Source organism: Corvus moneduloides, chromosome Z (assembly GCF_009650955.1).
Source record: "Corvus moneduloides isolate bCorMon1 chromosome Z, bCorMon1.pri, whole genome shotgun sequence".
Lineage (NCBI taxonomy): Eukaryota > Metazoa > Chordata > Aves > Passeriformes > Corvidae > Corvus > Corvus moneduloides.
The window spans coordinates 66,284,395-66,309,642 of record NC_045511.1 but is presented as its reverse complement, the minus strand read 5'-3'; the positions used below and the strand labels follow the sequence as shown (position 1 = coordinate 66,309,642).

General features: G+C 39.1%; 1 protein-coding gene across 10 annotated transcripts in view; it reads left to right on the top strand.

Moving 5' to 3' along the window:
• The first annotated feature begins 3,539 nt into the window (after nt 1–3,539).
• ZNF366 (zinc finger protein 366) overlaps nt 3,540–25,248 on the top strand; it is a 34,053-nt gene continuing 12,344 nt past the window's right edge. Inside the window, exons 1-5 of one of the 10 annotated variants that reach the window (XM_032096114.1) lie at nt 3,540–3,659; nt 15,248–15,291; nt 18,640–18,709; nt 22,020–22,144; nt 23,276–24,604. In XM_032096114.1, coding sequence (XP_031952005.1) covers nt 23,306–24,604 — 1,299 coding nt within the window. In that variant the 5' untranslated portion in view covers nt 3,540–3,659; nt 15,248–15,291; nt 18,640–18,709; nt 22,020–22,144; nt 23,276–23,305. Of the gene's footprint in view, nt 3,660–4,334; nt 4,909–15,247; nt 15,292–18,639; nt 18,710–22,019; nt 22,145–23,275; nt 24,605–25,248 lie in introns of those variants that run through there. The other 9 variants (XM_032096120.1, XM_032096112.1, XM_032096115.1 and 6 more) reach the window with 9 other exon arrangements.

The window sequence follows — 25,248 nt, the reverse complement described above, 5'->3', positions numbered from 1 at the left end:
TCATGAAACCACAGGCAGTAGAGTAAAACCTTTGGAATATCTCCTAGCCTTTTAATATTTTATAAGCTGAGAAACTAAATGAAACACAGAGTATGCAGGCTTATTGTGTCACAATATAATAAATTGCAAAACATAACCTCATATTGGTAACTAGAGCTATATCCTCCACATGCTGCAGCACAGGAGTTCTCTAGATTCAGCCTGTACCTGTCTCTGGTCCCATTAGCCTTCTGCCAGCTTGTTCCTGAACAATCTATGTTAAATATGCAACGCAGAAAAGAGATCAGGAAAGCACAGAAGAGAGCGATTTATGCAAAACTGTTAGGTCTTTCAGTTTTTTTGTCTCTGAATGTGAACTGTATCATTTTTACTCAGCTAAAATGCCACAGGTGTGCTGTAGACCTGGAGGAAGTTATTAATCTTATTTTTTGACAGGCAGTTCAGATATATACGATTATAAAGCAATGAAGAAAACCAATAAATGTTCCTGGGTTTCGCCTCTGGTTTCATTTTCTCAGGATGAAATGGGATACTATTGCTGGTGCAGTTACCTCTGTGTTGTCTTCTATTGTGCTGGGTAGAGGCTGAGCTTGTTTATTCCATTCTTATTTTGAACATATAGGAAAGTATCCCTGCTTTCATTGGAAGGAGACTGTGAAACAAAATTTATTCCTCAATGAAGCAAAAAAGAAAAAATAAATAAGGGTCTTAATTTAATATATCCTAATCTAATTAAAGCTCTAGTCTAAACATGTGTTAGAGGAATTTTCTTGGTCTTCAGAACTTACCTTGACCGTGAACACAATAATGGCTTTTTCATGACCTGTCCATACAGAACATTATGTACTGAACGCAGGAACTACTTACACTTAATGTTGTTCCTCTAACTGCATTGAAGCAGACACTGAATCTCTCTGAATTTGTATCAGTGCCTTCATTTTGGTAACAGTAGAGTGAGAAAAGGTAAAAAAAGAAACAACAGAAAACCAGGCAAACACTTCTTCCAGAAATGTTCTGAAAAACACATCAACTTGTCCCTTCAAACTTGGGTAAATGTCATAGTATCATGCCTTGTTACTTGGTTTGCACGACTCTAGATACCAAAGATTTTGTACATGCTTTTTTTTTTCTCCACGGTCATTAATTGCACATTGACTTGACATGCAAAAGACATGCATTGCAAAAGACATGACCTTGCAAGGTATTTTTCTGGCACGAAAATCACAGTTTTAGTGCCTTGTTCTCATTGGGTTGTGATTTTCTGTCAGCAGTTGGGAGAAATCAGCAAAAGTAAGAACAGGTCAAGTACTTCAGTGGCTGCATCCTAGGAAGCAAGATTACTCTACCTGGACTTGTCTGGGGCAACTAAGTCCTGACCTCTTGGGTGGTAGAAAGGCTGCTGACAGTGGAACCTGAGGTAGGATTAAGTGAAGGAAGACCTCCCATCTCCTGCTGTCCTTGCTGAAGTAGGGCCTCTCACAGTCCCCTTCAATCAGGATAGAAAAGTCTTACAACCTATTGAAGGCATTTCATAGATATTTGTGTCCAGCTCCTTAGCTTTGCCGTCCTCAAGGAAAGAGAAGAACAAGTATAGGACTGTGACAATTAAGTCCTTCACAGAGGACTATGCAGACTATCACATACCCTCAGAGAGTTACTTAAGAATGATCCTAACTTAATCAGCATAGGTTTTCAAATATGCTTCTGTATTGGGTTCCCAGTGGAGAGAAACAAAACCCTGCATAATGGCAGCCTACAGGGTCTCATTAGCCTGTTGTGCCTGGCAAATAAATAAATTAAACTGTCTGGAGTGGCCTGGAAGTTTCTACTATCTTCAAGATCATGAAAAACAATTTTGAAACAAAATTAATGGTTTTGTGCTATTAGGCTGACCCTGCAGGACAATACATTACTTCAGTGGCCTTCCATACCTCTTTCCTTCCCTTGTGCTCAGTATGCACAGGAGATATATTTGATTAGGACCTCCATTCCCAAGGGAGAATTAAGGACTTCATTTGCAGTATATAATCTAAGTGCATTGTATTCTTTTGCTTTTAAAATTCACCCTCCTGTTATGGTTTTGTCCATTGCAGAAAATCCTGGAGATGTTGTAAGGCCAGAGATCACTCACAGCACCTGCACCACTCTGTCAAATACTGATGTCCCTTATCAAAGATTTCAGTTTCTAAATATTAAGATAGAAGCCTTTCCAACAAAATAATTGCTAGATATCTTCAGGAAATAGCACCAGGAATCGCATAAAGAAACACAGGTGCTAAAGAGCTACTTCCTATGTTGGTTTAGAGCCTATCTATTCTTATTATTGTACAATAAATGAAATAGTAATCTTTATGGGATAACATACCAACTTGTCCTTCCATTAAAACTGGATTTACAGCAGTAATACAATTATTTCAGCAGCATTGATCTAGATATTGCTTCCAGAGCAACTTCTGGATGCAGAGGGTGTAGGAGAAGGCCTCTTGAAAAGGCTTTTTAAAAAGTCTTTCACAGAAATCAACCTGAATTGCTTGTTGAGAAGCAGCTCCAAATTCACTCCTGCATTACCAGACAAACTAAAAACATAGCTCCCGTGACAGTGTGAAGGTGTTTACTGGCAAGTATGTTAGGATGAAAAAAATTTATGGGGAAAGAAAGGGAGCATCTAATCACTATAAATGACCTTCAGATGATAGATAAAGTTAGGGGAAAAGATACAAGCAAACAAAAACACAGTGGAGCACAATGGGCTAAACTTATCCCAAGTATAACTTCAGCCAGCTGGCCAGTATCTGGTTGTGAAAATATGTTTGATGGGGAAAGAAAGAAAGAAACGAATAAAGTATAAAATCTGTTCTAGAACATAGCACATTGGTTTTGTTTGGATAAATCAGTATGCCTTCTATGCTGCCATTCTTTGAAATTAATTATTCGTTATTGCACTGCCAGTATCAGGCTAGGATCCTTGCCACTTTTCTGACCCCTTTTATCCCCCTTTTTTTCCCCCACAGTGTTCTATAAATAGCCAATGTGCTATTTTCCTGTGATCAGAGTAAAGAGGGGGTTTAGGCGTTTTTTTACCTATATCACCATGGAAACAAGATCCGTGTATACATCTATGATTAGTCTTTCTCTAGAGTAAAAGCCTTCATTATCTATGCAAGCTTACGGCTAATTGTTCTGCGTAAGATATGGGTGTCTTATTCCTACCCACTACTTAGGAAATTCATTTCATGTAGTTGCACATAACAAGCTGTAAAGAAGGTTTTATGAAGCCATTAATGCAGATATAATACTTGAGGAATTCCTTTTGGATTGGATATATTTATTTTTCCAAACATTTTGTTTGAGAGAAAACGAGATTGCTATCTGCTGTTTCCTTATTTTTTTGCAGGAAAGCAAAGGGTTGTTGACTTCCTCTCCCCTCCCTTCCTTCCTTCTTTCTGAAGGTACTGTACTCATCTGAAAAAAAAAAAGAGAACGAAATGACTGTTCCTGTTCTCCTTCTTAAGTCATTTGAAACATTGTCCCTGCTAGTTTTCTAAGTTTACTGCAATCTCTGCACGGGGGGGAGGGAGACAGCGGGAGAGAGAGACAGATATTACAAACATGAGAGCAGGTAGAGTTTAGGGCAAGACTCCTTCCAGCTTCAACAACTGGTAAGTTAAGTAAAATGCTTTTATGGTTAACTCTTTAGAACTGCAATATATATATCTGCTTTTGTATTAAGAAAAGGTGTTAATCAGATACACATTTAACTGATAAAAGAATAATAACCATATGCATTAACAAGAAGTCTATTTACGCTAGAGATACCTGCAGTCTGGTTTTTAGATACTGGTGCTATTACCATATGGTTTAACCTATGCAGATAGGAAAGTATTTTCCAACAAGGATGATAATAGTCATAATATAACCTGCTGTGAATTTTGCATATGTAAGTTCTGCTACCAGAATCTTCTTACAGGCTTCACTAACTTTATCCCAACAGTTTCAGCAAGATTCAATGGGCCATTTGTAAAATATAGAGAGGAGCTGTCATAGAGAAATCAATGTATTTCATTTATCATCTGCCAGTACTGAAGTCTGCTCCAACATGCCAACCTGTGCTATACTGGGAGAAGAATTACTGGGGCTGTTTTTGTTCCCTTCAAACTGCATTGTGTTTAGGATTACACATGTTTATCTCTACTCATCTGTGTATATGATTAGTCTAGGAACAGTGACATTTAAGAGGTGGTAAGATAGTTCCTGGCTCTCACTTGAAATACAACAAAACAAAAGAAAAAGTTCATGTTGCGTAGTACATAACAACACTGAGGCTGATCATCCACATCAGTAGTAGGATGGACTCAATTTTGTATCTCTTGTTTGCATTTTTGTAGACATCAATAATGTTTTTCACGCTGTTCATAAGTGCATCAGAATGATCAGAATTGCCATGTAAAATGAGTGATTGAATGCAAGCGTATGTTTCAAATATGGCATGAGAAAAATCCCCCCCTGCACACTTTTATAGAAGCAGAATGCAGAAGTGGGGCACATATAGGGCAGGTGTCCATTTCTTTGCAGAAGGAGAACTTGTTCACCTTATGATTCAGTATTTCTTCAAGCTGCTGCTCTCTGAAGTGCAGGGTCCTCTGCAGGATGCCCAGAGCCCAGACAGAGAGGCTACAAGTGGTGGGCAGATATTGCAGAGGGCTGGCAGGCAGGTCCAGCTGCCCTGCTCCAGCTCCTGTTCCCGCCAGGGTACCTGGGCTGCGCTTCCGCCCTGGGACAGCCTTCTGCTCCCACTCCTCACTGAAACAACTAGTGGAAAGGACTTTTTGCCTCCCTCTATCCGGTGTCTTTCTGCAAGTTTTTCCCCTAAGAAGGCATGATCTACCACAAGTTCAGCCCAGTTTCTGGGTAAGTTGTAAATTCCTTTTGCTTTGGGAGCAGCCAGAGGGGGTTCTGCCAAAGGAGATGGAATAACTTGTTTCTTGAACTCCTTAGCTTAATGTTGCTGCTCAGTCTAGTTTGCTACCAGTCAATAGTTTATTTGGTTTCTACACAACCCACAAACAATTTGTTATCTGCTAATAACAAACGTATGCCACTTCTTGCCATGAAAACCATTTGCCACATCTTCCACTCGGGATATCTGGGTTTATTTTTATGTGACTAAATACTGATTCAAATTAAAGAGATGATTTGGACAGCTATTTTGACAGTTACATGTCAAACACCTGGAATACCAGTTTTTACATCAAGTGAGACGTATAGGAGTCTTCCAAACACACACAAAAAATTACACAAGCTCTGTGTTTTTAGTGGTATTTTGTTCAAACTGCAGGGTATTAGTCTGGATTGCACTCACTTGTAAGTTTTGGTCTGGTTAGCTCAGAAGTTTAGTTTATCATGTAGGTAAGAGCAAGCTGCAGCCTTTAGGTACAGATTTTGTTTCTGAACATGATAAACATTTGTGTATTCTTGATTTAGATCATGTAAACAATAAATTCTTTCTCTGAGACACTGTCTGAAATACATAAATAAGAACAAGTTTGTTCAAATCCTGCTAGGTGAAAAAAACTAGTATATACTGTTTTCAAACCCAGTTCCCAATAATGAGCACAGAGAAAGAGGTTTTTTAAAGGAACACTTAGTAATTTGACAGCTAAAAACAGACCTTGAAGTTTGAACGTCATTTGTAGATTTTACCTATTAGGTTTACTTTCCTTCAAAAAATACATCTTTGCAATCTTCTGGAGTTTATTTGTTTTCGCCTCTATAATTTATTGCCAGAACTATTGTAAGATGATTTAATACAACAGGAGCCTGTAACAGAACTAATATCTTTCTTGAGGTGTCAGGATGATGATTTTTGTTTTGCTGACATGTTTTTCCTACATCACTGAGATATTTACAAGCAGAGAAAGCTATAGTCTGATTTTGGATTGGGTACAGATTTACTACTGCAGTTCACAGCACAAATTAAATGTTTGTGAAATGAATTTTCAGTTATTCACCCCAATATTTGTGAGAAACTGGACTGTTAATAGTTAATGACTCAAATCTTAAAATGATAACAATTATTCACACAACAAACCAAGAATAAAAAGAGACAGGTTGTGTTTATTTTGCTTGAAGTCTTACTGCTTCTACTGCTTATAGCCACAGTTATGTATATAACATAAATAAGTAAATGGTCAGTCAGTGTATATATTTCCTCAGAGAATTATTTAAAACCATTATTTCCATTTGATTTGTTCTCAATTATAATGAAATAAAATATAGAAGAATATTGCTTTTGTTTGGAAATAGAAAAACAAAACTATACCAGGAATGGCAGAGAAGTTACAGAAAGAATTTGTAGCCCGTGGAAATCCCAAGTTAATAGATCTGGTTCAAAAAGCATAGAAATTAAGAGAAGTTATTCTGTAAATGTCAATTACCTTTTTATATTTAGGACCAGCCTCTTTAATGGTGTAAACTATTGACACTTTTCAGATACAGAATAGTAGCACTGAGTTACACTCCTACTAACATTTTGGCATGTCTAAAGTATATTTTTGACCAGGAGATAATTTGAATATTTGAATCTCAAGGAGGTTTTTTTCACTTGTTTTTCAGTCTTACAAACAAGCTTATCAACCAGAGCCTGTTTTAGGACTATCTGGGTGCAGAGCAGTGGTAGTCTGAAAGACATGATGTGCATTTCATGGATAAATGTAGAGTCGTATCTTTAAGTGCTGTTCCTAGTAGTGCCAGAGAGATATACACAATTTAGAGTAGGATACACATGAGGGGATGCAAATCATGGAAGCAACCCAAGACAAGCCCCATATACTGAGACAGAAGAGTATGGATCTCAGACAGCACTTATGTTGTTTCCAGTCTTTGAAACTGCAGACTCAATGGTGCAGAAAGATTTCTGAGTGGACTGCTCCACTCTTCTGTATGTGTCAGCAGAATGGCACCATAATAATCAAAAGCAGTAAAGGCTGCAGAAGGTAATGGGTTTTCCTGTGGCTGTGGTTAAAGGACACAAATCAACAGTGTGTAAGGCAACATCTTACTTACTAGTTGATAAAAAATGATCCATAGTTTCTGAGCATCAACGCACGTTCTTCAGTAGCAACTGATCCAATCAAACTACTCCTTCAAACAGACCTTATAAATGCTGTGAGACTGCTACAGATTGTTGTCAAATTACTCATTTGTTTGATGAACTACTTTTATAACCCAACCAATTTTTAAAAATAAACCACCTATGAAAACCAAATAGTTACTTTCTTCTTAAGTGCAGTAGTTTTCCATGACCTAGTTTACGATCTCAGAAGACCACTGAAAAGGAAGGAATGTCATCTTGGAGGTGAAAGAATTACAGAGACACAAATAATGCAAAGCCTTTAAAAAGAAAGAAACAAATCTGGTGTTGGGGGTGGGGAAAGAGACAAAAGTTTAGTTGGGAATATTCTTTTTTTCTGAAAATCTGATATTCTGAAATTGGGACTGCAGCTTTCCATTGCTGTAAAAATGCAGGGTCACTTTATAAATGATATTGAGATTTTTATCCAATGAAGAGGCCTAAGTTAATCCTCAGCAGTTACTTAAAACACACATAGAGTTGCATGCTGGATGTGTATATTTTGTTTATATCTATCTGGCAGGGACTACTCCTTCTTGCTTGACTTCTAAAATACTAATGATCCAGTGAAAAATATTACTTAATGTTTGGTTAATTCCTTCCAAACTTTAAAACTTTTTGACTTGCTTCTGTAAAGCGAATGATTTTATACATGTTACTCTGCTCTTGATAAGCAAAACACAGCATTTTCTTTCTCAACCAACAATTCTTAATGTACTGTAAAAACTTGTAATGTCACTGGTAGTAATTAAGCTAAGTAATCGTGTAGTAAAAGAAAATATTTTTGTGCTCTGGGGGTTATGGGAAGAAATTATGTGAATAATTGCCTTTTTTAAACTTTCATTTTTTATTTCCTGCTTTTTATGTTAGAAAAAACCCATTATTAATTATTTAAATGTAGGATGAAAATACCACCCTGTTTTTAATTTCTCTTCCCTTCCTCCCTCTTCTACCATGACAGCTAAAACACTAACACATTTTCCTTCTACTTTGCGGATATGCAGGAATTAATTTGATTTAAAGGAAAAATCTTAGGGTAAAGAGCATGTTTCCTGAAAACCTATTTTTCCCTTGTGAATCTTCGAAAAAGCAAACCTGGAAACATGCAATTTTTCATCTGCATATGCTCATTAGAAGTACTAGAATTCAGAGAACACTGAAAAATACAAAATTGAAGAATGGTTTAATTGCTAAAAGCTACAAGGTAAAGTGAGCTTCCTACACTGATAACATCTTTACCAATTTGAGATTGAAATCAAGGCCATGAGAAGCAGCATACATTTTTAGCTTAGTTTTTCTTGGATGATGTTGTAGTAGAAGGGATACTAGTGCACAACAAGTAGGCACCACCCACGCAGTCCTCTGATGAAGGCCTGACGAAGAATAGACACCACCTAATTTCCCTACACGGAAGAATCTTAAAGCTTGGTCTTCCCACAGTGGAGGACCAGATGTGGTGGGTCTGGGAGAGAAGCATGTGGCTTCGCTCCTTCTTGTTCTGACACCAGCCACTCTGATAAGCCGCAAGTGTGTTGCCTGGGAAGGACAAGATCTCTTCAAGTCTTCTTTTCATTCAATTGCTGCTATTCCTGGCTCCGAAAGAGCCACTTCAGTCTTCTGTGTTCAGGGTTGCAATGTAACTATTAGACTCTTTTTGCAGTGATGAAAGACCTTCTGTTTTATGGTGGGCTCTAAGCTGGACCTGCCACTAAAGTCTTTTAAATTGGAAGGAGTATGTGCTCTTACCAGCATGCAGTACACTGGATTTAAACCAAACTTGTACTTTAAAGTTGTCCAGGATGGATGTATCAGAAAGTAGTGACTCTTTCTGGTTTAGTTGTTTCTCTGAGTTGCTTTTTAAGCCATGTAGTATTTCAGCTTGGTGCTTCAGCTCCAGGTAAAAATTATTAGAGAGCATTACTTGAAAATGGAGTGTCTATTATACAATACTTCCAGTTAGCATAATATTTTTCTACTAGTCTGCTTTTTCTTAAAATTATTTAGAGTATGTGTGTAATGAAAACAATATCAGGAGGTGGAAAGGGAACGATGACCTGTTTTTAGAGCATCTGTCAGCTTCTAAGGAACAGCAGAAGTTGTTTGAACTATCTGGTAGGCACCAGCCCACACTGGGTCAGTTTCTTAGTGCAGATTTCTGAAGCTATGAAGATCACCCTGTATTTGTCCAAAACCATTGTCCTGTGATAGGAATTCCAGAAAACTGTAGAGGACTTCCTGGAAGAGTAAGCTGACAACAATTTGTTCATAGATTCACCAGAAATTAAACCCATCCATTTGTAAATGTGCAGGAAAATATTTTTTCTATAGAACCACAGCAAGGAATCGCACCAGCATGAATGCTATATCCAACAGTTTTCCTGCGTAATGCTGCACTCACAATATGAAGTCATCAAGATTTCCAGAAGAATTTTGTATGTCTGTAGGCAGCATTTTGTTGGGATGTCACAGAAAGAGTCACATACATCAGAGAAATGGTGCTCATCAACTCCTCTTTCTTCTGCCAGAAAAATGGAAACACCAATCTTTCATTCCAAACACATTAACTGATTTTTTCGCATCCCACAGAAAGTGAATCCCACCTAAACTTCAGCCACAGGTAAAGAAAGCAGTTGAATGGCTATCACTGGATTCTGCAGGAAAATGATCAGGACTCAGGAGTCACCCTAATTACTTGCTGTAAGGATTTTGACTAGTTTGTTTCCTGCTAAAAAACCATGATCAGGCTCCCACCGGAAGGCACTGAATGTGGTTAGGACAGTAAGTCATGACAGAATTCACTGGATAATGTTCCCATGCTCAGACCAGACCCTTACCTACTATTCTTTATAAAAGACAGCAATAATTCCTATTAAATTTTCCAGGTTTTTGTATGTGATACTTGTTTTTTTTCCCAGGGAAAAAGTCCTGGATAGAATGATCGGGGGTAGGGTTATGGAGATGTGGGCAGGGATTGATAAGATAGTTATATTAATATATATGGTGATTCCTCGCAAAACTTCATTTTATAATGCTGGTTGGCCATTCATGCAGTCATGCTGTAGAGTCACAGTGGTTTGATGGGGTTTTTTGGTTTCCTTTTCTTTGTGATGAAAATCTGAACTGAGTTAGTATCCAGAACAAGCCTTTGTCATCACTCACGGTGAAGGATTAGTACTAGAGTGGTTTGGGAAATGTTCAGAACTTCAGGTTTTGAGCTATATTGATTTTCTTCTCACTATTTTTTCTTTTTTCTTTCTTTTCTTTTCTTCCCCCCCCCCCCCCCAATAATTGCTTGCTTATTTGTGATTTTAGTCTCTGTTCCAGTATCTCCTGGTGATACTCGGCTAAGTGTGAGCTGTCTTTCCCACTCCATATGTTAGTTTATTGAATTCAGTAAAACTAGCATTTTAAATCTGTTTCAGTTTAAAATAATTAACCTCAAGTATTTCCCCCCATATTTACCATAGGAATTTCTTTTCCAATTGATGAAAATTACAGAAGCAAGATAAAATTTGTTTCAAATTTCAGATTTTCTGTAGTTTTGGCAACAAACTTGTGGTTCTTTTTAAGACTTTCTAGAAGTTAACAAAATAATTAAGAGCAATACGTAGAATGTGTTTTGGGCATCAGACAGGGAAAGTATTTTGTTCAGCCAAGGACAAGATTCAAGTCTGGCACCACAAGTGAAGGGAAAAGGCAGTGAGCAAGGTGTCTTAAATTATTTCTTGCAGGTACTTCATATGATCAGATGAAAATACCATTCTCTGCTGGAACTGAGGAAGTAAACACATTTCTCTTCAAACTAAATAAACTGATTTTTAAAAAATGAACCCTCATTGAATGAAATTGTGAGATGTATATGCAAGTGATATTTTTTCTGGACAATAAAGGCATATTCAGCACAGTTTCAATGCTTTAACAGAGGTTTTATGCTCAGGCAGTTTGGAAGGCAGAATCAAATTGCAGATAAATCAAATGAAGTTCCTTCCAATGCCTCAGCAATTTGCCTTAAGAGCCTTTTAAAACTCTGTCTTATTGATATGATTCTTAATTTTCTTTCTTGTTGGGCCTCAACAAAATAAACACAGTCGTGTCCTAAGAATAGCATTGATATGTTTAATTCCTTTACTGTTTTCTCTTGTACTTAGGTTCAGAGGGAAATATCTAAGTCACTACTAAGCCAGCTTAATTACAAGTGAGTAATGGAGGCTAATGAGGATTAATCAGTCTTTATAGCCAAGCAGCTTTTCCAGCAAGAAATCTGCTCAGACTTCAACTGAAATAAATTTTATTCATCTTTCCTAAACAAATAGGAAAGAATTATCTGGTAATTACTTTTAATAACTGGACACCAAGAGAAGTGTTTGGTAGCAGATATATTTTTATAAACACACACACACATTTTTATATATACACTTCTGTCACTCTGTGGGTGAAATCCTCTTCTTTCAGTTCTTATAGGATATAATATGTCTTCCTGAAACACACTTTATGAAATACCTACCACTTTAGCGACCTTCAGTTTCACTATGAGTTTTGAATGTGTGAAACAAGGAAATGAGCACAAAAGAAATACAAAAAGCAATGGTCCTTCTGAGGACTAATAATCCTCTTCCACGTTTAAGAAAACCTAGCCTTTCATTAAAACTTAATCTGTTTTGGAAACCTTTTATGAAATTTCTTCCATACAACCCTCTTCTCACTTGGCCCTTCTCCAGCCATGTGTACACATTTTATCTGGTCCTCTTTTTTGAGGTGCATGTGATGCCCAGAAGGTGCCATTAACTGCTGATGGAGGGAGCCAGTGGGCTGGCTTGAAGAACCAAGTTGAAGGTGGCCCTTAGCTACCCTTTAAGATAACAAAGACATGGGAGGAGAACAGACCATCTCTCTGGCCTCCATATAGGTGATAAGGACACTGGGATTACAGTAGGAAGGAAAGCTCAGTGTATTTCCTTTTTAAAGGTCATGAATGCCAGTGAAAGGTTTGCTTTCAAAATAACAGCTCAAGCAGGACAGCATGAGGGTTATGGAAGGGCATGCTTTTTTGATCATTCTAATTTTGGATGTTCTGCATACTCTTTTTTTTTTTTTTTCTTAAAATAATAGCTCAAACACTCTCCATTCTGCTTATAGTGTTTAATGATTGTGCATCGTAGGTGGAAAGATTATACCCAATCTCCTCAAGGACTCCACACTCTATCAAACATCGGTATTTTACTACAAAATCCTTCCTAATATTTATATCATTCATTTGTTCTTCTGTTCACCCTGTCTTTTATAATATCTGTATGGAGAGAAAAAAAAATTCCTAAAGCTTCATGGACGCTATTTGATAATTTTCCAGAGGAAAAACTATTTAACACATAGGATTCCTACAGTGCCAAAAATGTATTATTTTAATTTGCTGTGGCAGATATGGGATAGACAGGAAACAGGGATGGAGTGATAGGACTTCTATAAACAGTGTTTAAAGTGACTCCACATGCTTTATAAAGGCAGGGACATATCCATGGTTCCAGTCTATGACATGAGATCTCCTTATCTGCTTAAGAAAAGGAAGAAATTTGTCTAATTGTCATCACCTCACTGCAGTCTAATCCCAAATCTTGTTCTCAGCTACACCCCAGATATTCCATAATTATTTCAGTACAAAAAAGGTGATGTCAGGGAGAGAATTAAGTCGTCTGCTTAGGATGAGAGTTGTTTAACTGAGTAACTGATAAAGCTGGCCAATCCATCATTAATTCCAATGCCTAGTGAGGGCAGGATAAAACTGCATTTCCACCCTGTCTGCTGGCACCAATTACACTTTGCATATTTGAAAGTCTTCTACTACATGTGCTGTAAATGTCACTGTTATGGCCAACTTGATCTTGTCAGCCCTGAGCTTTGGGCAGGGTCTGAAAACTCAGGATACCTATACCCAAATGCTCTTGGGAACCCAGTCCTGTAAGTTTACATGCAGCTGAATATACACTGACAGCATCAAATTTGGGGCAAAATACAACAGGCACAAGATGGTAGGCTGATTCATTTCCTTCTCAAGGAGTTTGGACTCACACCTCTAACCTCTTAGGGGAGTGCCCCAGCTAAAGCCTGTGCTGGTGACTCTGGTCTCCTTTGGCTGGAGCTGGACCTTTAGACAAACAGAAGTGCAAGTGCCAAGGGGCAGGGAGCAGAGAGAAGTCAGATGTGATTGTTAGGGGCTGCAGACTCCAGCCCTCTAGAATCTGGATTCCTCCCAGGTGTAACTTCAGGCTACCATCTGTTTGTGGGAAGTTTTTTAAGATGCCTGAAGATCAGGCTGGAAAGTTGACATAATACGCCTTCCTGTTTCTTGTACTCTTCACAAGACCAGTGTCTTGGGTTAGCTACACTGCTAGCCTGAGCTGACATGCCTGGTTTTACATCCTCCTGTGCCTCACCAGAGGCTCTGTTTCCTCTAAGCTATGCTTAACAGGTTTTTTTGGAGGAACAGAGAAAGGCAAGAGGTTAGGCCAGAGCCACCCTGCTGTGGGCAGAGATGGGGCAGGGCTGCACTCTGGACCCAGAGGTCTGCTAGCAAACAGCTGTTCCCTCTCCCCTTCCTTCCCACTCCAAAGCAGCCTTGAATTCCATGTTTGTACCAGCAATTCAGGCAGATGGAGGTACTCAGCTGAGAACATAGTGTCTTGGCCCCCTTACACACTTTTAGACCAGATAATTTGCTGTGCCTTGCAGGCTCCCATTATATGTAGCTGTGGTTTGGGGTGACTTTGTGTAAACAGCTAACTTTGAATTCAGAGTCTGCGATGTAACATTTGTTTCATTATGCAGGTTTTCTCTGTGTTGCTGATCATTTTAGCAAACAGAATAGAGAAGTAGAGAGGGAGTGAACAACAGATGGAGCACAGAAGTGAAGAGGGAAGAACATATAAGAGAAGAACTAAGAAAACTCATAAAGAGGAAGAAAAAACAGAAAAAAGGAGAAAGGAGGATAAGGAAAAGAAAAATAAACCAGCAGCCTAAAGTACACTTGAAAACTACTTTGTACATACCCTGAAATGACTAGAGGTCCACAGGGCTCAAGTACTGCTAGGGGCATTGCTAGTAAGGCCCTAGGGCAGGTGATCTGTGGGGAACCCAGCCATACTTCTCTGTCACCCTCACCAGAGAGGAGAGTGGAGAGAATGACAGCAAAGGTGTCCCTAGAGCAAGGACAGAGCACACATAAAAGTAACAAAGGGATAGCAAACCATTTTGCTAAACTGACAACATAGCACTCATACTGGAAAGCAGAAATATATCTGCAACTGCCTCACTACAGCACCCGCCAACTTCTTTATTTTTGGTTTAAGTCTAATCAATGCAAACATAGAAAAGCAAATTATGCCATAATAATTTAAACACTTCTGATGCCACAAACAGTGCACAGCTTTGGCAGTGTGCATGGTGGGACTGCTCCAGACATTCAGCAGAGGAAATCTGAAAACCTACTTTAATGCTTTCAGTAATTATCAAAATAAAAATATCTGTAAGTTATGGAAATATGAATGTGCATAATTTTGATACTATTTTAAGGCATTTTCTCTATTATAATGAATACCAAAGAAACTATACTCTGTGAAAGTGCTCATAGTGTCTTGCTTTCTAAAAATGAATACAAACGATGAAACGAATACAAGCTACACACAAATACAAGATTATTTCAAAAGACTAGTCTATAGTCAGTGGAGGCAAATGGGTATGTTAAAATTCTGTATTTCCCAGCTAACATACAACAAAATTTTGCAAGTTAAAATGCTAAAATTTGTGAAAAGCAAAGACAATGCAGGGACACTATTTCTACTGCTGAGTTTTCTGTGAGAAGTCCCATTTCTTTGTATTGGTGCCACCTCCCAGACAATATTAATGCAGCTATGCTGGATAGGAAGCCCTTAGACCAGAAGGAATATCTAAAGTAACCAAACTTCAAACATGAAGCTGGGATGATGCCAAAATAGCAAATGAAGGGGAAAAAAATTATTTAATAAATAAGATATCCTTGAAAGTTCATTGCTTGTTGCATCTGTTTACTCTGTCATGTCAAGCTGTCATATTTTTTTAATCAACTAACTTTCTTTGATTTTCATTAAGCTTGTCTGCAGAGGTTGCCGCCTGCTGACATACTTTCTGAAGATGTAAGTATTTTTTTCAGTTGGTTGTGGAATAGATGGGTTCCTATCTCATTGGGAAACAGAATGTATAACAAATAGTAAGGCAAACTGTGAGAAGTACTTTCAGACTTCATTGGAAGTCTTCCCACAAGCCTTAGTGAGCTCTGATTATGTCCTATGAAAAATTATCAAGGTTATCACTTTTCTTTTACCAAGCATTTACTGTGAAAAAACCCCCGCATTTCTTGATGGAAAGAAGAAGTTTTTTCCTGAAGCCTGCTACCAGCAGATGATGGTAATTTCCCAGGGAGAAGTGAAAAGACAGTGAGCTTCTTAGTACTATCATACTAATGTAGGAAGAAAAAACCTGATCTGGCTCACTTCTCATTTTCAGTCATGCCAGGTCATGTTCATGAACAATTGTTTATTTATTACCAGTTCCGGTTCTATTAGTGATGGTAATCCAAAATGAGAAGAGAAATATTTAGGGCAATATCTTTATCTTGATAGTGTTCTCCATTTAAGCAGACATATGCCTCATAAAAGGCATGGGACAAGAAGCCTTATCTCCATAGACAGTTAAGTTAATGACTGAATCATGGACTTCATTTGTACACTGGGTCTACATGCATGTGAGAGTGAGGAAACAAGTGTTTGTAGAAGTGGTATTGAAAAAGATTTTACTAAACTCAATGACTATTATTCCCAGATCAGGTCTGTTTTTCTAAAAGCTTCCATTATATTTGTGTTGCCTCATCAGCATCTGCACTCATTGATTTTGGATACTTTCTGTAAATCCATATTTATTTTTACAAGGTAGTCCAAATTTCACAAGGTAGTCCAAATTTTTCTCTTCTCCCAGCTCCAAACTGTGGCAGAAGTAATCTCTTCATTTAAAATGTAAATAATCTTTTAGGTTAGCTTTGGATATTGTAGCATAGAAACATGACGGCTGATTTGGGTGTCTTAACATATACTTAGTTTATATATAATATGCACACGGTGTATATACTCAGATTGAATTTATTAACATACACTTTGTATGTTTTAATGGAGCCCGTTTTTCAAAATGTTCTGCTTGAAATGTGGATGTTTATTCCTGGAGAACATGGATGGAACACACATCTTGCCCAGACTTCTCTAAAGAATAGGATAGTAGGTTTGACACTGATTTTAGAGGAAGTCTGATGTGAGCTTGGATGTGATTTTTTACCTTCTGCCTAGAAAGATTCATGCTGCCACTGAAGGAAAATAGCAGGGAAAACTGTAAGGAGGGATCAGATATGTACTACCTGAAAATACTTGTTTACCAGTAATGGACATATTCACCTTTGCACAGGTGTTCTTGTCATTTTCAAAGTTTGACAAATAGCTTAAAGTAGTGTAGATTCAGTTTGGAGCACTTCACTATATAAATGAAATGAATTCATTATAATAAAATCCCTTGGTCAGATCCTGAGACAGATGCAAGGTTTGCATAAATAGCAAATGAGAGAAAACTGTGTAAATAATTAGCTGCTTAGTTCAACAGCTGTATAACCGAATACATTTAAAACCAAAACATATTTGGAAGAGCAGACCGAGAGTTCATTAAACCTATTAAGAAAATGATAATTATCCCCATAATAACTGTTGACAAGAATCAGTGATTGAAAAAACCCAGCTGCTTGTTCAATAAAGCTGAAGCTCAGCAACTGCTCAAGTTTAGCTCAAGAAATGTATTAGTGTTATATTCATCACTAATCCTTACCACATCCAACAGAAACAGCTGTTAGTTTTCATTCTTTGTTTGTAGATGGCCATATTTCAGGGCCTCAAATTGCACTCTTACAGGGCATGGTTTCTACAGTCCTATGTGTTCAATTAAACATGGAATTTCTCTTCCAGAGAAGAGAAGCTCTTTGGCCAATTTGGCCCCCTTTAGACTTCCTCCACTTTTATCTGTTTCATCTTCTTCTGAAAGAGCAAACATAAGTGCAAACCTCCTAATAAAGTAACCCATTTCCCTTTGTCATATCACTTTCACTCAGCCTTATTTCTGGCTTTGTGATTGTGTTGCCCAGGAGAAAAATCAGAACTGTAGTAGTCAGTGTTTAAATTTGAGAAACTTCATAACCTCACTTTTTATGGCTGGACATATTATTAGTCTATAGACAGAAAGATTAATCCAGGAAGCAGAATCTTGATTCTACTGAATTCTTAAGAAAATTTGCTTTGACTCCAGTACCAGGTATTAACTGGAGCCTGTAACAACATATTTGCTTGTAGAGCGAATAGCATCGTTTACATACTTTCTTGAATTGTTTGTCTTAGAAATGAGTGGACATGAGAAGGTAAATGGTAATTCATATTCTGCATTAAGCTCTCTTCCTCTTTCATGGATGTTAACAAGATTATTAGCCGCTGCATAGATATTCTATTTTGGAAATTCCTCAACAACTATCTCAAATCACTGTAACATTTCTTTTCTTGTTTTGAAAGGGCAATAAGAGCTAATTTTTGGTTTTATTTTTTCAAAATATTGTATTTCCATGTGCATAAAGAAATAAAATTTGGGGATGCTTGTCTCTTCTACAGAAACTGACTTTTTAATAAGTTCTGGAGTGCTCAGTTTAGTGGAGGGTGCTATGTTTAAGGGCCAATACAGCATGGAAATCTCCATCTCAGTGAGTTTCCAGACCAATTTTTCAAAACCAAGTAGCTGATATATTACTGATAAAAGCTAGAATTTGCAATGACCATCCAATGTTTAGAATCACACTACATAGCACTACATTTTAAATAATAAATTCTGCAGAAAGAAAAAACTTTTAAAGTACTTATATAAGAAACACAAAGGGTTCTTAGGTGATAATTTGAATACAAAAAAAATTAAATAAAAATATATTAAAATAATGCAAAAAAATTTAAATTCAAACTCCCTTCCCGCCTTATTTGTTGCTGAGTATTAAAATGACATCTGCTACTCCAGAGCCAGAGAGTAGAAAGAGTGTACTATGGACCTGTACTAAAACTTTGAAGTACTCTGCTGAAGTTATTTAAAGAACAAGGGACTGTTCCCTAACTATATTTTGTATTTTCACCAAGAGACAAATCTGTTTTCTCTTCTGTGGTTTCCTCAGAACTCATGTTTTTGTGGAATTAGGTTCTGGACATAGTTAAGATCATGCCTCCATTCAATTTAGCAAGGCTTTGCTACCAGAATGGAAGAAGAAATAATTAATGTATATATTACAGCAATTTAAGGGGGAGAAAAACCAACAAGGTGATCCATATTTAGACTTCTCCTTTTCTTTTAAGTCCTCTATGTGTTGGATTATACAGCACGTCTCTGATTGTGCTGGTCACTGACTTAAACACTTTCCCTTGTAGGATTGGTCCTGTGATGCCTGTAGCTGTGGCCAGTGGAATAAGCCCATATGCTCGTTGAAAGCAGTCAAAGGTTAGTAGCACAAGGAAATAGTTTCTTTCTTATTTCAAGGAGTTCTTCATCTCTGTGTTCCATAAAGAGTGAAACTTTGCACAAAACTCTGTGTGGAAGAAGGGAGTAACTGGAAGCCAAGAAAAGAGAGAGCAATTAGACACAACTCACTGTAATTTCTGTGTATTTTTGGCAGCATTTCAATAATCCAACAAGAGCAGTAAATAACATAGCTGGGTCCTCAATTGCTTTGGGCTTTCTAAAGAATTTTATACACTTATTGCTGGGAAAAAAGTGAGATACAAAGTTGAAAGATGTTTGAGGCACATACTTTATAGGGAAAATCTTGATCTAAAAGCACATCCCTTTATAGAGAAAATCTTGATCTAAAAGCATTATGTTCAAATTGTGTGAGTTCACTCTGCTAAAAAGGATTTTTTAAAGCAGATTTTTTTCTTTGGGAAAGAAGTTGAGAAGTTTTCAATATTCTTGGGATTCCCTTCCCCTTCTCCCTTTTTAATAAGTCAAACCTTTGTACCCAAAGAGTTTTCAAGATCTAACTGTTGTTATTTTCACCAGGGAGTTAGGGTGACAAGGAAACAGTAGGATGAATACCATATGTATATATATATATGCATACATGCAGACATAGTGTGCAATTTAGGGTACCACATTATATGAATGATATAAATCTGTTACAGGGTATCCTAGGGAGGGCAATGGAGGGCCGTGAGGGGAAGCCATATGAGGAGCAGCTGAGTTAATTTGTCCTATTCAGCTTGCAGAAGAGGAGACTGAGGGGAAATCTCATTGCAGTCTACAACTCCCTCATGAGGGGAACAGGCAGGGCAGGTACCAATCTCTTCACTCTGGTGACCAGTGGCAGGAATTGATGAAACAGCCTGAAGCAGAGTGAAGGGAGGTTTGGTTTGAATATCAAGAAAAGGTGTTTCACTCAGATGGTGGTTGGGCACTGGAACAGGCTTCCCAGGGAAGTGGTCACAGCACCAGCCTTACAGTGTTCAAGGAGCATTTGGACAATGTTCTCAGGCACATGGTGTGATGCTTGAGGGTGTCCTGTGCAGGGCCAGGAATTGGACTTGGATGATCCTTGTGGGTCCCTCCCTTCCAAATCAGGATGTTCCATAATTACATGAATTGATATTGTGTATATATAGGTACACTAGTTCCAGTCAGTGCACTATCAACTGAAAGTAATATTGTGGTGTAATTTTTAAATACTTGTCCAACTTGTAAGCAATTATTTTATCTTTTACCTCTATCCAATGTGGTTTTTGAGTTGTAAGTTCAGATAGCATTCAGTTTTTCCTTCAGTTAGTCCTTCTTCGTGCATTGTTTGATCCCATTGTCTAAGCTTTCCATCTTAAGAGTTTTGTCGCTGAGCCTTTAGCTTCACTTTTTTATCTCAAAGATAATTATTCAGTCTACACTATTAGAAAGAAGCAATCTCTTTGCAGGAAGTTTTTTAAGATGCCTTCTCTTGTCCATGGCCTAACTAGGTCACAGAGATGTGCTTTTATCTATCTTTAGAAGAAGGTTTATCCAGCATGTAGCTTCCTGAAATAGAAATAGGAGTGTATTTAGTGCTCCACTCACCTTCATGCTCTCCACCCAGCATTTCCAAGAATGATGGTATAAATAGCATCAACATGTCACAGGTGATAGAGGGAAAATGTGTCTAGTTTTCCAACCTAACCTTTGCCTGGTTGGCTAGATACATGCACACAAACACACACATTCATATAAGTGCGTCCCTCAGGAGGGCCACAAGGATGTCACAAGCTTAGGCAGAGAGAAAACTGGAATGGCCAAAGCCCAGCTGGAGCTTAATCCAGCTGCTGCCACAAAAAATAACACAAGAAGCATCTATATGTACATTCACATCAAAAAAGCAGGCCAAGGAGAATCTTCATTCTTTGTTGGATGTGGGGTGAAACTTAGCATTGAACGATGAAGAAAAGGCTGAGATACTTTGTGCCTTCTTTGCTTCAGTCTGACATAGTCAGACCAGTTGTTCTCAGACTGCCCAGGCCTCTGAGCTGGGAGACAGGGAACAAAATGAAGCCCCCATAATCCAAGGGGAAATGGTCATCAACATGGTACAATGCTTAGACGTGCACAAGTCTGTGGGACTTAAGGGATCCGCCCAAGGGTACCAAGGGAGCTGGTGAAAGTGCTTGCCGAGCTACTTTCCATCATTTACCATCACCCCAGGTTGTTTGAGGAGGTCCCAGCTGACTGGAGGTTGGCAAATATGATTCCCACCTACAAGAAGGTTTGGAAGGAGGGTTGTAGAGCAGCTCATCCTGAGTGCCATCACACAGCACATACAGAACAACCAAGGGATCAGGCTCAGGCAACACGGGTTCATGAAAGGCAAGTCCTACTTCACCAACAGGAACTCCTTCTATGACTCGCATAGTGGAAGAGGGAATGTATTCTGTGTTCTAGGACTTCAGCAAAGCTTCTGACACCATTTCTCACAGCATTCTCCTGGAGAAACAGACAGCTCATGGCTTCTTGGGTGCACTGTTTAGCATGTAAAAAATGTCAGGATGCCCTGGCCCAGAGAGTGGTCGTGGATGGAGTTATATCCAGCTGGCAGACAGTCACCAGTGCTGTTCCCCTGGGCTAAGTACTGGGGCCAGTTCTGTTTAATATCTTCACTGATCTGAATGTGGGGATCAAGAGCAGCCCTGCTAAGTTTGTGGACGACTCCAAGTGGGGTGGGGGTGTTGATCTGCTGGAGGGATGGAAGGCTCTGCAGAGGGATCTGAACAGGCTGGATCATGGGCTGAGGGCAGTGATGTGAGGTTCAACAAGGCCCAGTGCCGGGTCCTGCCCTTGGGTCACAACAACCCCAGGCAGTGCCACAGGCTGGGGCAGAGTGGCTGCAAAGCTGCCCACAGGAAAAGGACCTGGGGGTGCTGGTGCCAGCAGCTGAACATGAGCCAGGGTGTGCCCAGGTGGCCAAGAAGGCCAATGGCATCCTGGCCTATACCAGCAACAGTGTGGCCAGCAGGACCAGGGGAGGGATTGTCCCCCTGTACTCAGCACTGGTGAGGCCACACTTCAAATCCTGTGTTCAGTTTTGGGCCCCTCAGTTTAGGAAGGACATTGAGGTTCTGGAGCATGTCCAGAGAAGGGCAGTGGAGCTGGGGAAGGGTCTGGAGCACAAGTTCTGTAAAGAGTGGTTGAAGAAGTTGGAATTTTTTAGCCTGGAGAAAAGGAGACTCAGGGGAATATTATCCCTTTCTACAACTGCCTGAAAGAAGGTTGTAGCCAGGTGGGTATTTGCCTCTTCTCCCAGGTAACCAGTGACAGGACAAGAGAAAATGGCCTCAAGCTGTTCCAGGGAAAAAACCTCTTACAGAAAAGGTGGTCCAGGAGTGAACCAGGCTGCCCACAGAAGTGACTGAGTTACCATCCTTGGAGGTATTTAAAAGATGTGTAGATGTGGGGCTTACAGACATGTTTTTGTGGTGGACTTGACAGTTAATGGCTGGACTTGATGATCTTAAAAGTCTTTTCTGACATGAATGTTTTCTGATTCTATGACTCTAGAAGGACAAGGGAAAAGGTAGCAGCCTTATTTAAGATGAACCAAAATTTAAAATCAATGCTTTAGATGAACCACAAATTCAGATGAAGCTCCCCATATGATCAGTGGAACATAAAATTTTGCTAGGCGAAAATTATTAATCTGCTTTATCACATTGTTCATCAGATATGCTCAGAGCATTTTTAGGCGTCAGTTACTCTGGAGTCCCAAGGGTTCTGTTGACATCAGCTCTGTATTTAGTTTTATGGTGATGATTTTGCCCACCTGTTTAGAAACAAACAAACAAACAAATCGTAGATAAAACCTACTAAACTGAATTTAATTTGGAGAGTTGTCAAATGTCTTTCCTCCCCCAGATCTGCCAGGCAAATATCTCTGGGATTAAAACAAAGAAAATAAATTTATCTCCGCCTTCTTATTACAATACAAAGTGAGAGTAGCCAGGAAACATGGCGCAAAACCTGATGGTACACAGTGTCCTTAGATCACTTGGCCATTGTTTTCTCTCACAGCAGCACATGTTAATGATACAAAGAAGTTTAACATTTTTTGGCTTTGGCTTTTCATGTCACAGCCATAATAAATGTGCATATTATTGTTTGTATTGCCATATCCTTTAGATGCACCGCCAATTTCTAGAGCCTGTGGATGTGCAGCCAAGGACAGAATTTTGCCCACAAACAGACTGACTGAATTAAATTAAGCAGAAACATTGCCATACAGATTCAGCTGTGAAGTAATGTGTCATGGTACAGAATGTTTATGTTGTAAAAATGTTGTGTGGGCCAAATTTGCTGCATGAAGACCAAGGCTTTTTTGCTTTTCACTTAACAATTTAATTCTGCTTTAAAAGGCCTTTGTCTTATATAGATTAAAGACGTCCTTAATTGTATTTAGTTAAAAAACCCAACAACCTTCAAAACAATAAAATAGTCAATAGAATGTTAAATCCAGAAGAACAGGAAGAAATAAAGACATTTGGGTTTTCTTTTGCTTATTTTAAGGAATTTGGGTCACGGAGAAAAAAATCGAATATGATGAAGAATGAAGAAACAAGTTTTAACATGGACAATACCCGAGCCTCTCCCTTCTCCCGCTGCCTGCAGCCACTCAGCCCTGTTACAAAGCCACACAGAACAACTCCGTTTGATGAAGAATTCAGAACACACCTCTCACATTTCTGCTATGGTCCTCCTCCTCTTGAAAACATGGAAACATTCCAGGGGTCCTTGGAAGGAGGGTCTCGTAAACGCAAGAGCATGCCAACAAAAATGCCTCCTCCCATCACGCTTGAGGATTCCTCATCACCACCAGACAGACCTGAAGATCACAATGACATAGGCCCTTCCAGTCTCCCTTTGGTGTTCCAACAGCCAGCTCAGCCCAAGTACAGTTCCCAGATGATTGACCTCTGCAACTTTGGTTTTCAATTCTACAGAACTCTGGAGCATTTTGGAGCCAAGCCCATTAAGAAAGAACCAGTGAAGCCTAACATGGCATGGCCCAATAGCCCAGCATTCATGCAGGCTCCTTACCCTTATTATCCTAAAGTCCACCCTGGCTTAATGTTTCCTTTCATTGTGCCACCAAACTTTCATTTCAGGAACCCTTTTCAAATGAAAAGACCTCCAGAACCACCCTTCAGGAGGGCTGAAGTAAGAGAAAGTGGTGAAAACAAACAGAAGGTGGAAAGAGTAGATGTCAACCTTCAGATAGATGACAGCTACTATGTTGATGTGGGGGGTGAACAGAAACGCTGGCAGTGTCCCATGTGTGAGAAGTCCTATACATCCAAGTACAATTTGGTGACCCATATCTTGGGGCACAGTGGCATTAAGCCACATGCTTGCACCCGGTGTGGCAAGCTTTTCAAGCAGCTGAGCCACTTGCACACACATATGTTGACACATCAGGGCACTCGGCCACATAAGTGTCAGGTGTGCCACAAGGCTTTCACCCAAACTAGTCACCTTAAGAGACACATGATGCAGCACAGTGACATCAAGCCTTACAACTGCAGGATCTGTGGCAGGGGATTTGCCTACCCCAGTGAGCTGAAAGCACATGAGTCTAAGCACGAGAGTGGACGAGAGAACATTTGTGTGGAGTGTGGTCTGGACTTTCCAACTCTGGCCCAACTGAAGAGACACCTAACCACCCACCGTGGCCCTATACAGTACAACTGCACCGAATGTGATAAGACCTTCCAGTACCCGAGTCAGCTGCAAAACCACATGATGAAGCACAAAGACATCCGCCCATACATCTGCACTGAATGCGGCATGGAGTTTGTGCAGCCCCACCACCTGAAGCAACACTCCCTGACTCACAAGGTAAGCCTTGCATCTGAAGGTAGCATGAGGATTACAGGCTACTAAACACAAATATACCCACCTCCTCAGAAACATGGCCTCTTGCCACCTGCAGAGGCTTACGAAGAAACCTCAGCATTGCTGGCAGTAGTATAAGCCAGATGTCTTTGTCAGTCTTAAGAATGAACACACACAGCCCAACTGTGTTACAAGCAGGAGTTCAATTAAACCACCTGTATTACTTCCCCAAACTGGATTCACATCTCTCTGTTTCTTGGGGATTTTTTCAGAATGACCTTCTGTAAAATAACATAATTTTGCAGAGGTGTATAACCACTCCCCAACCCCAAAATTTAAATTTTTTTTTTTACTGAAAATAAGTTCTCCTACTTTGTTTCCTTAATTAGGTAGTAGATGAGTTTGTAGCGGACCGCAGCCAAAAAAAAAAAAGTTATTACTCATCAGGTTTTGAAGAATCATTATAATGAGACATTTAAAAACCAAAAAACCCTAAGAAAAATTCCCCTTTGTGTGTATATTATCCAGAATGCCGATTAATAGAAATGGACAAGCAGGATCATAATCACAGCCAATTCATATCAAGTGGAAGTCTTGCCACTGCTGAGAGCGGTAACAGCAGAGTCAGCTTGGGGTAGAAGCAAGCT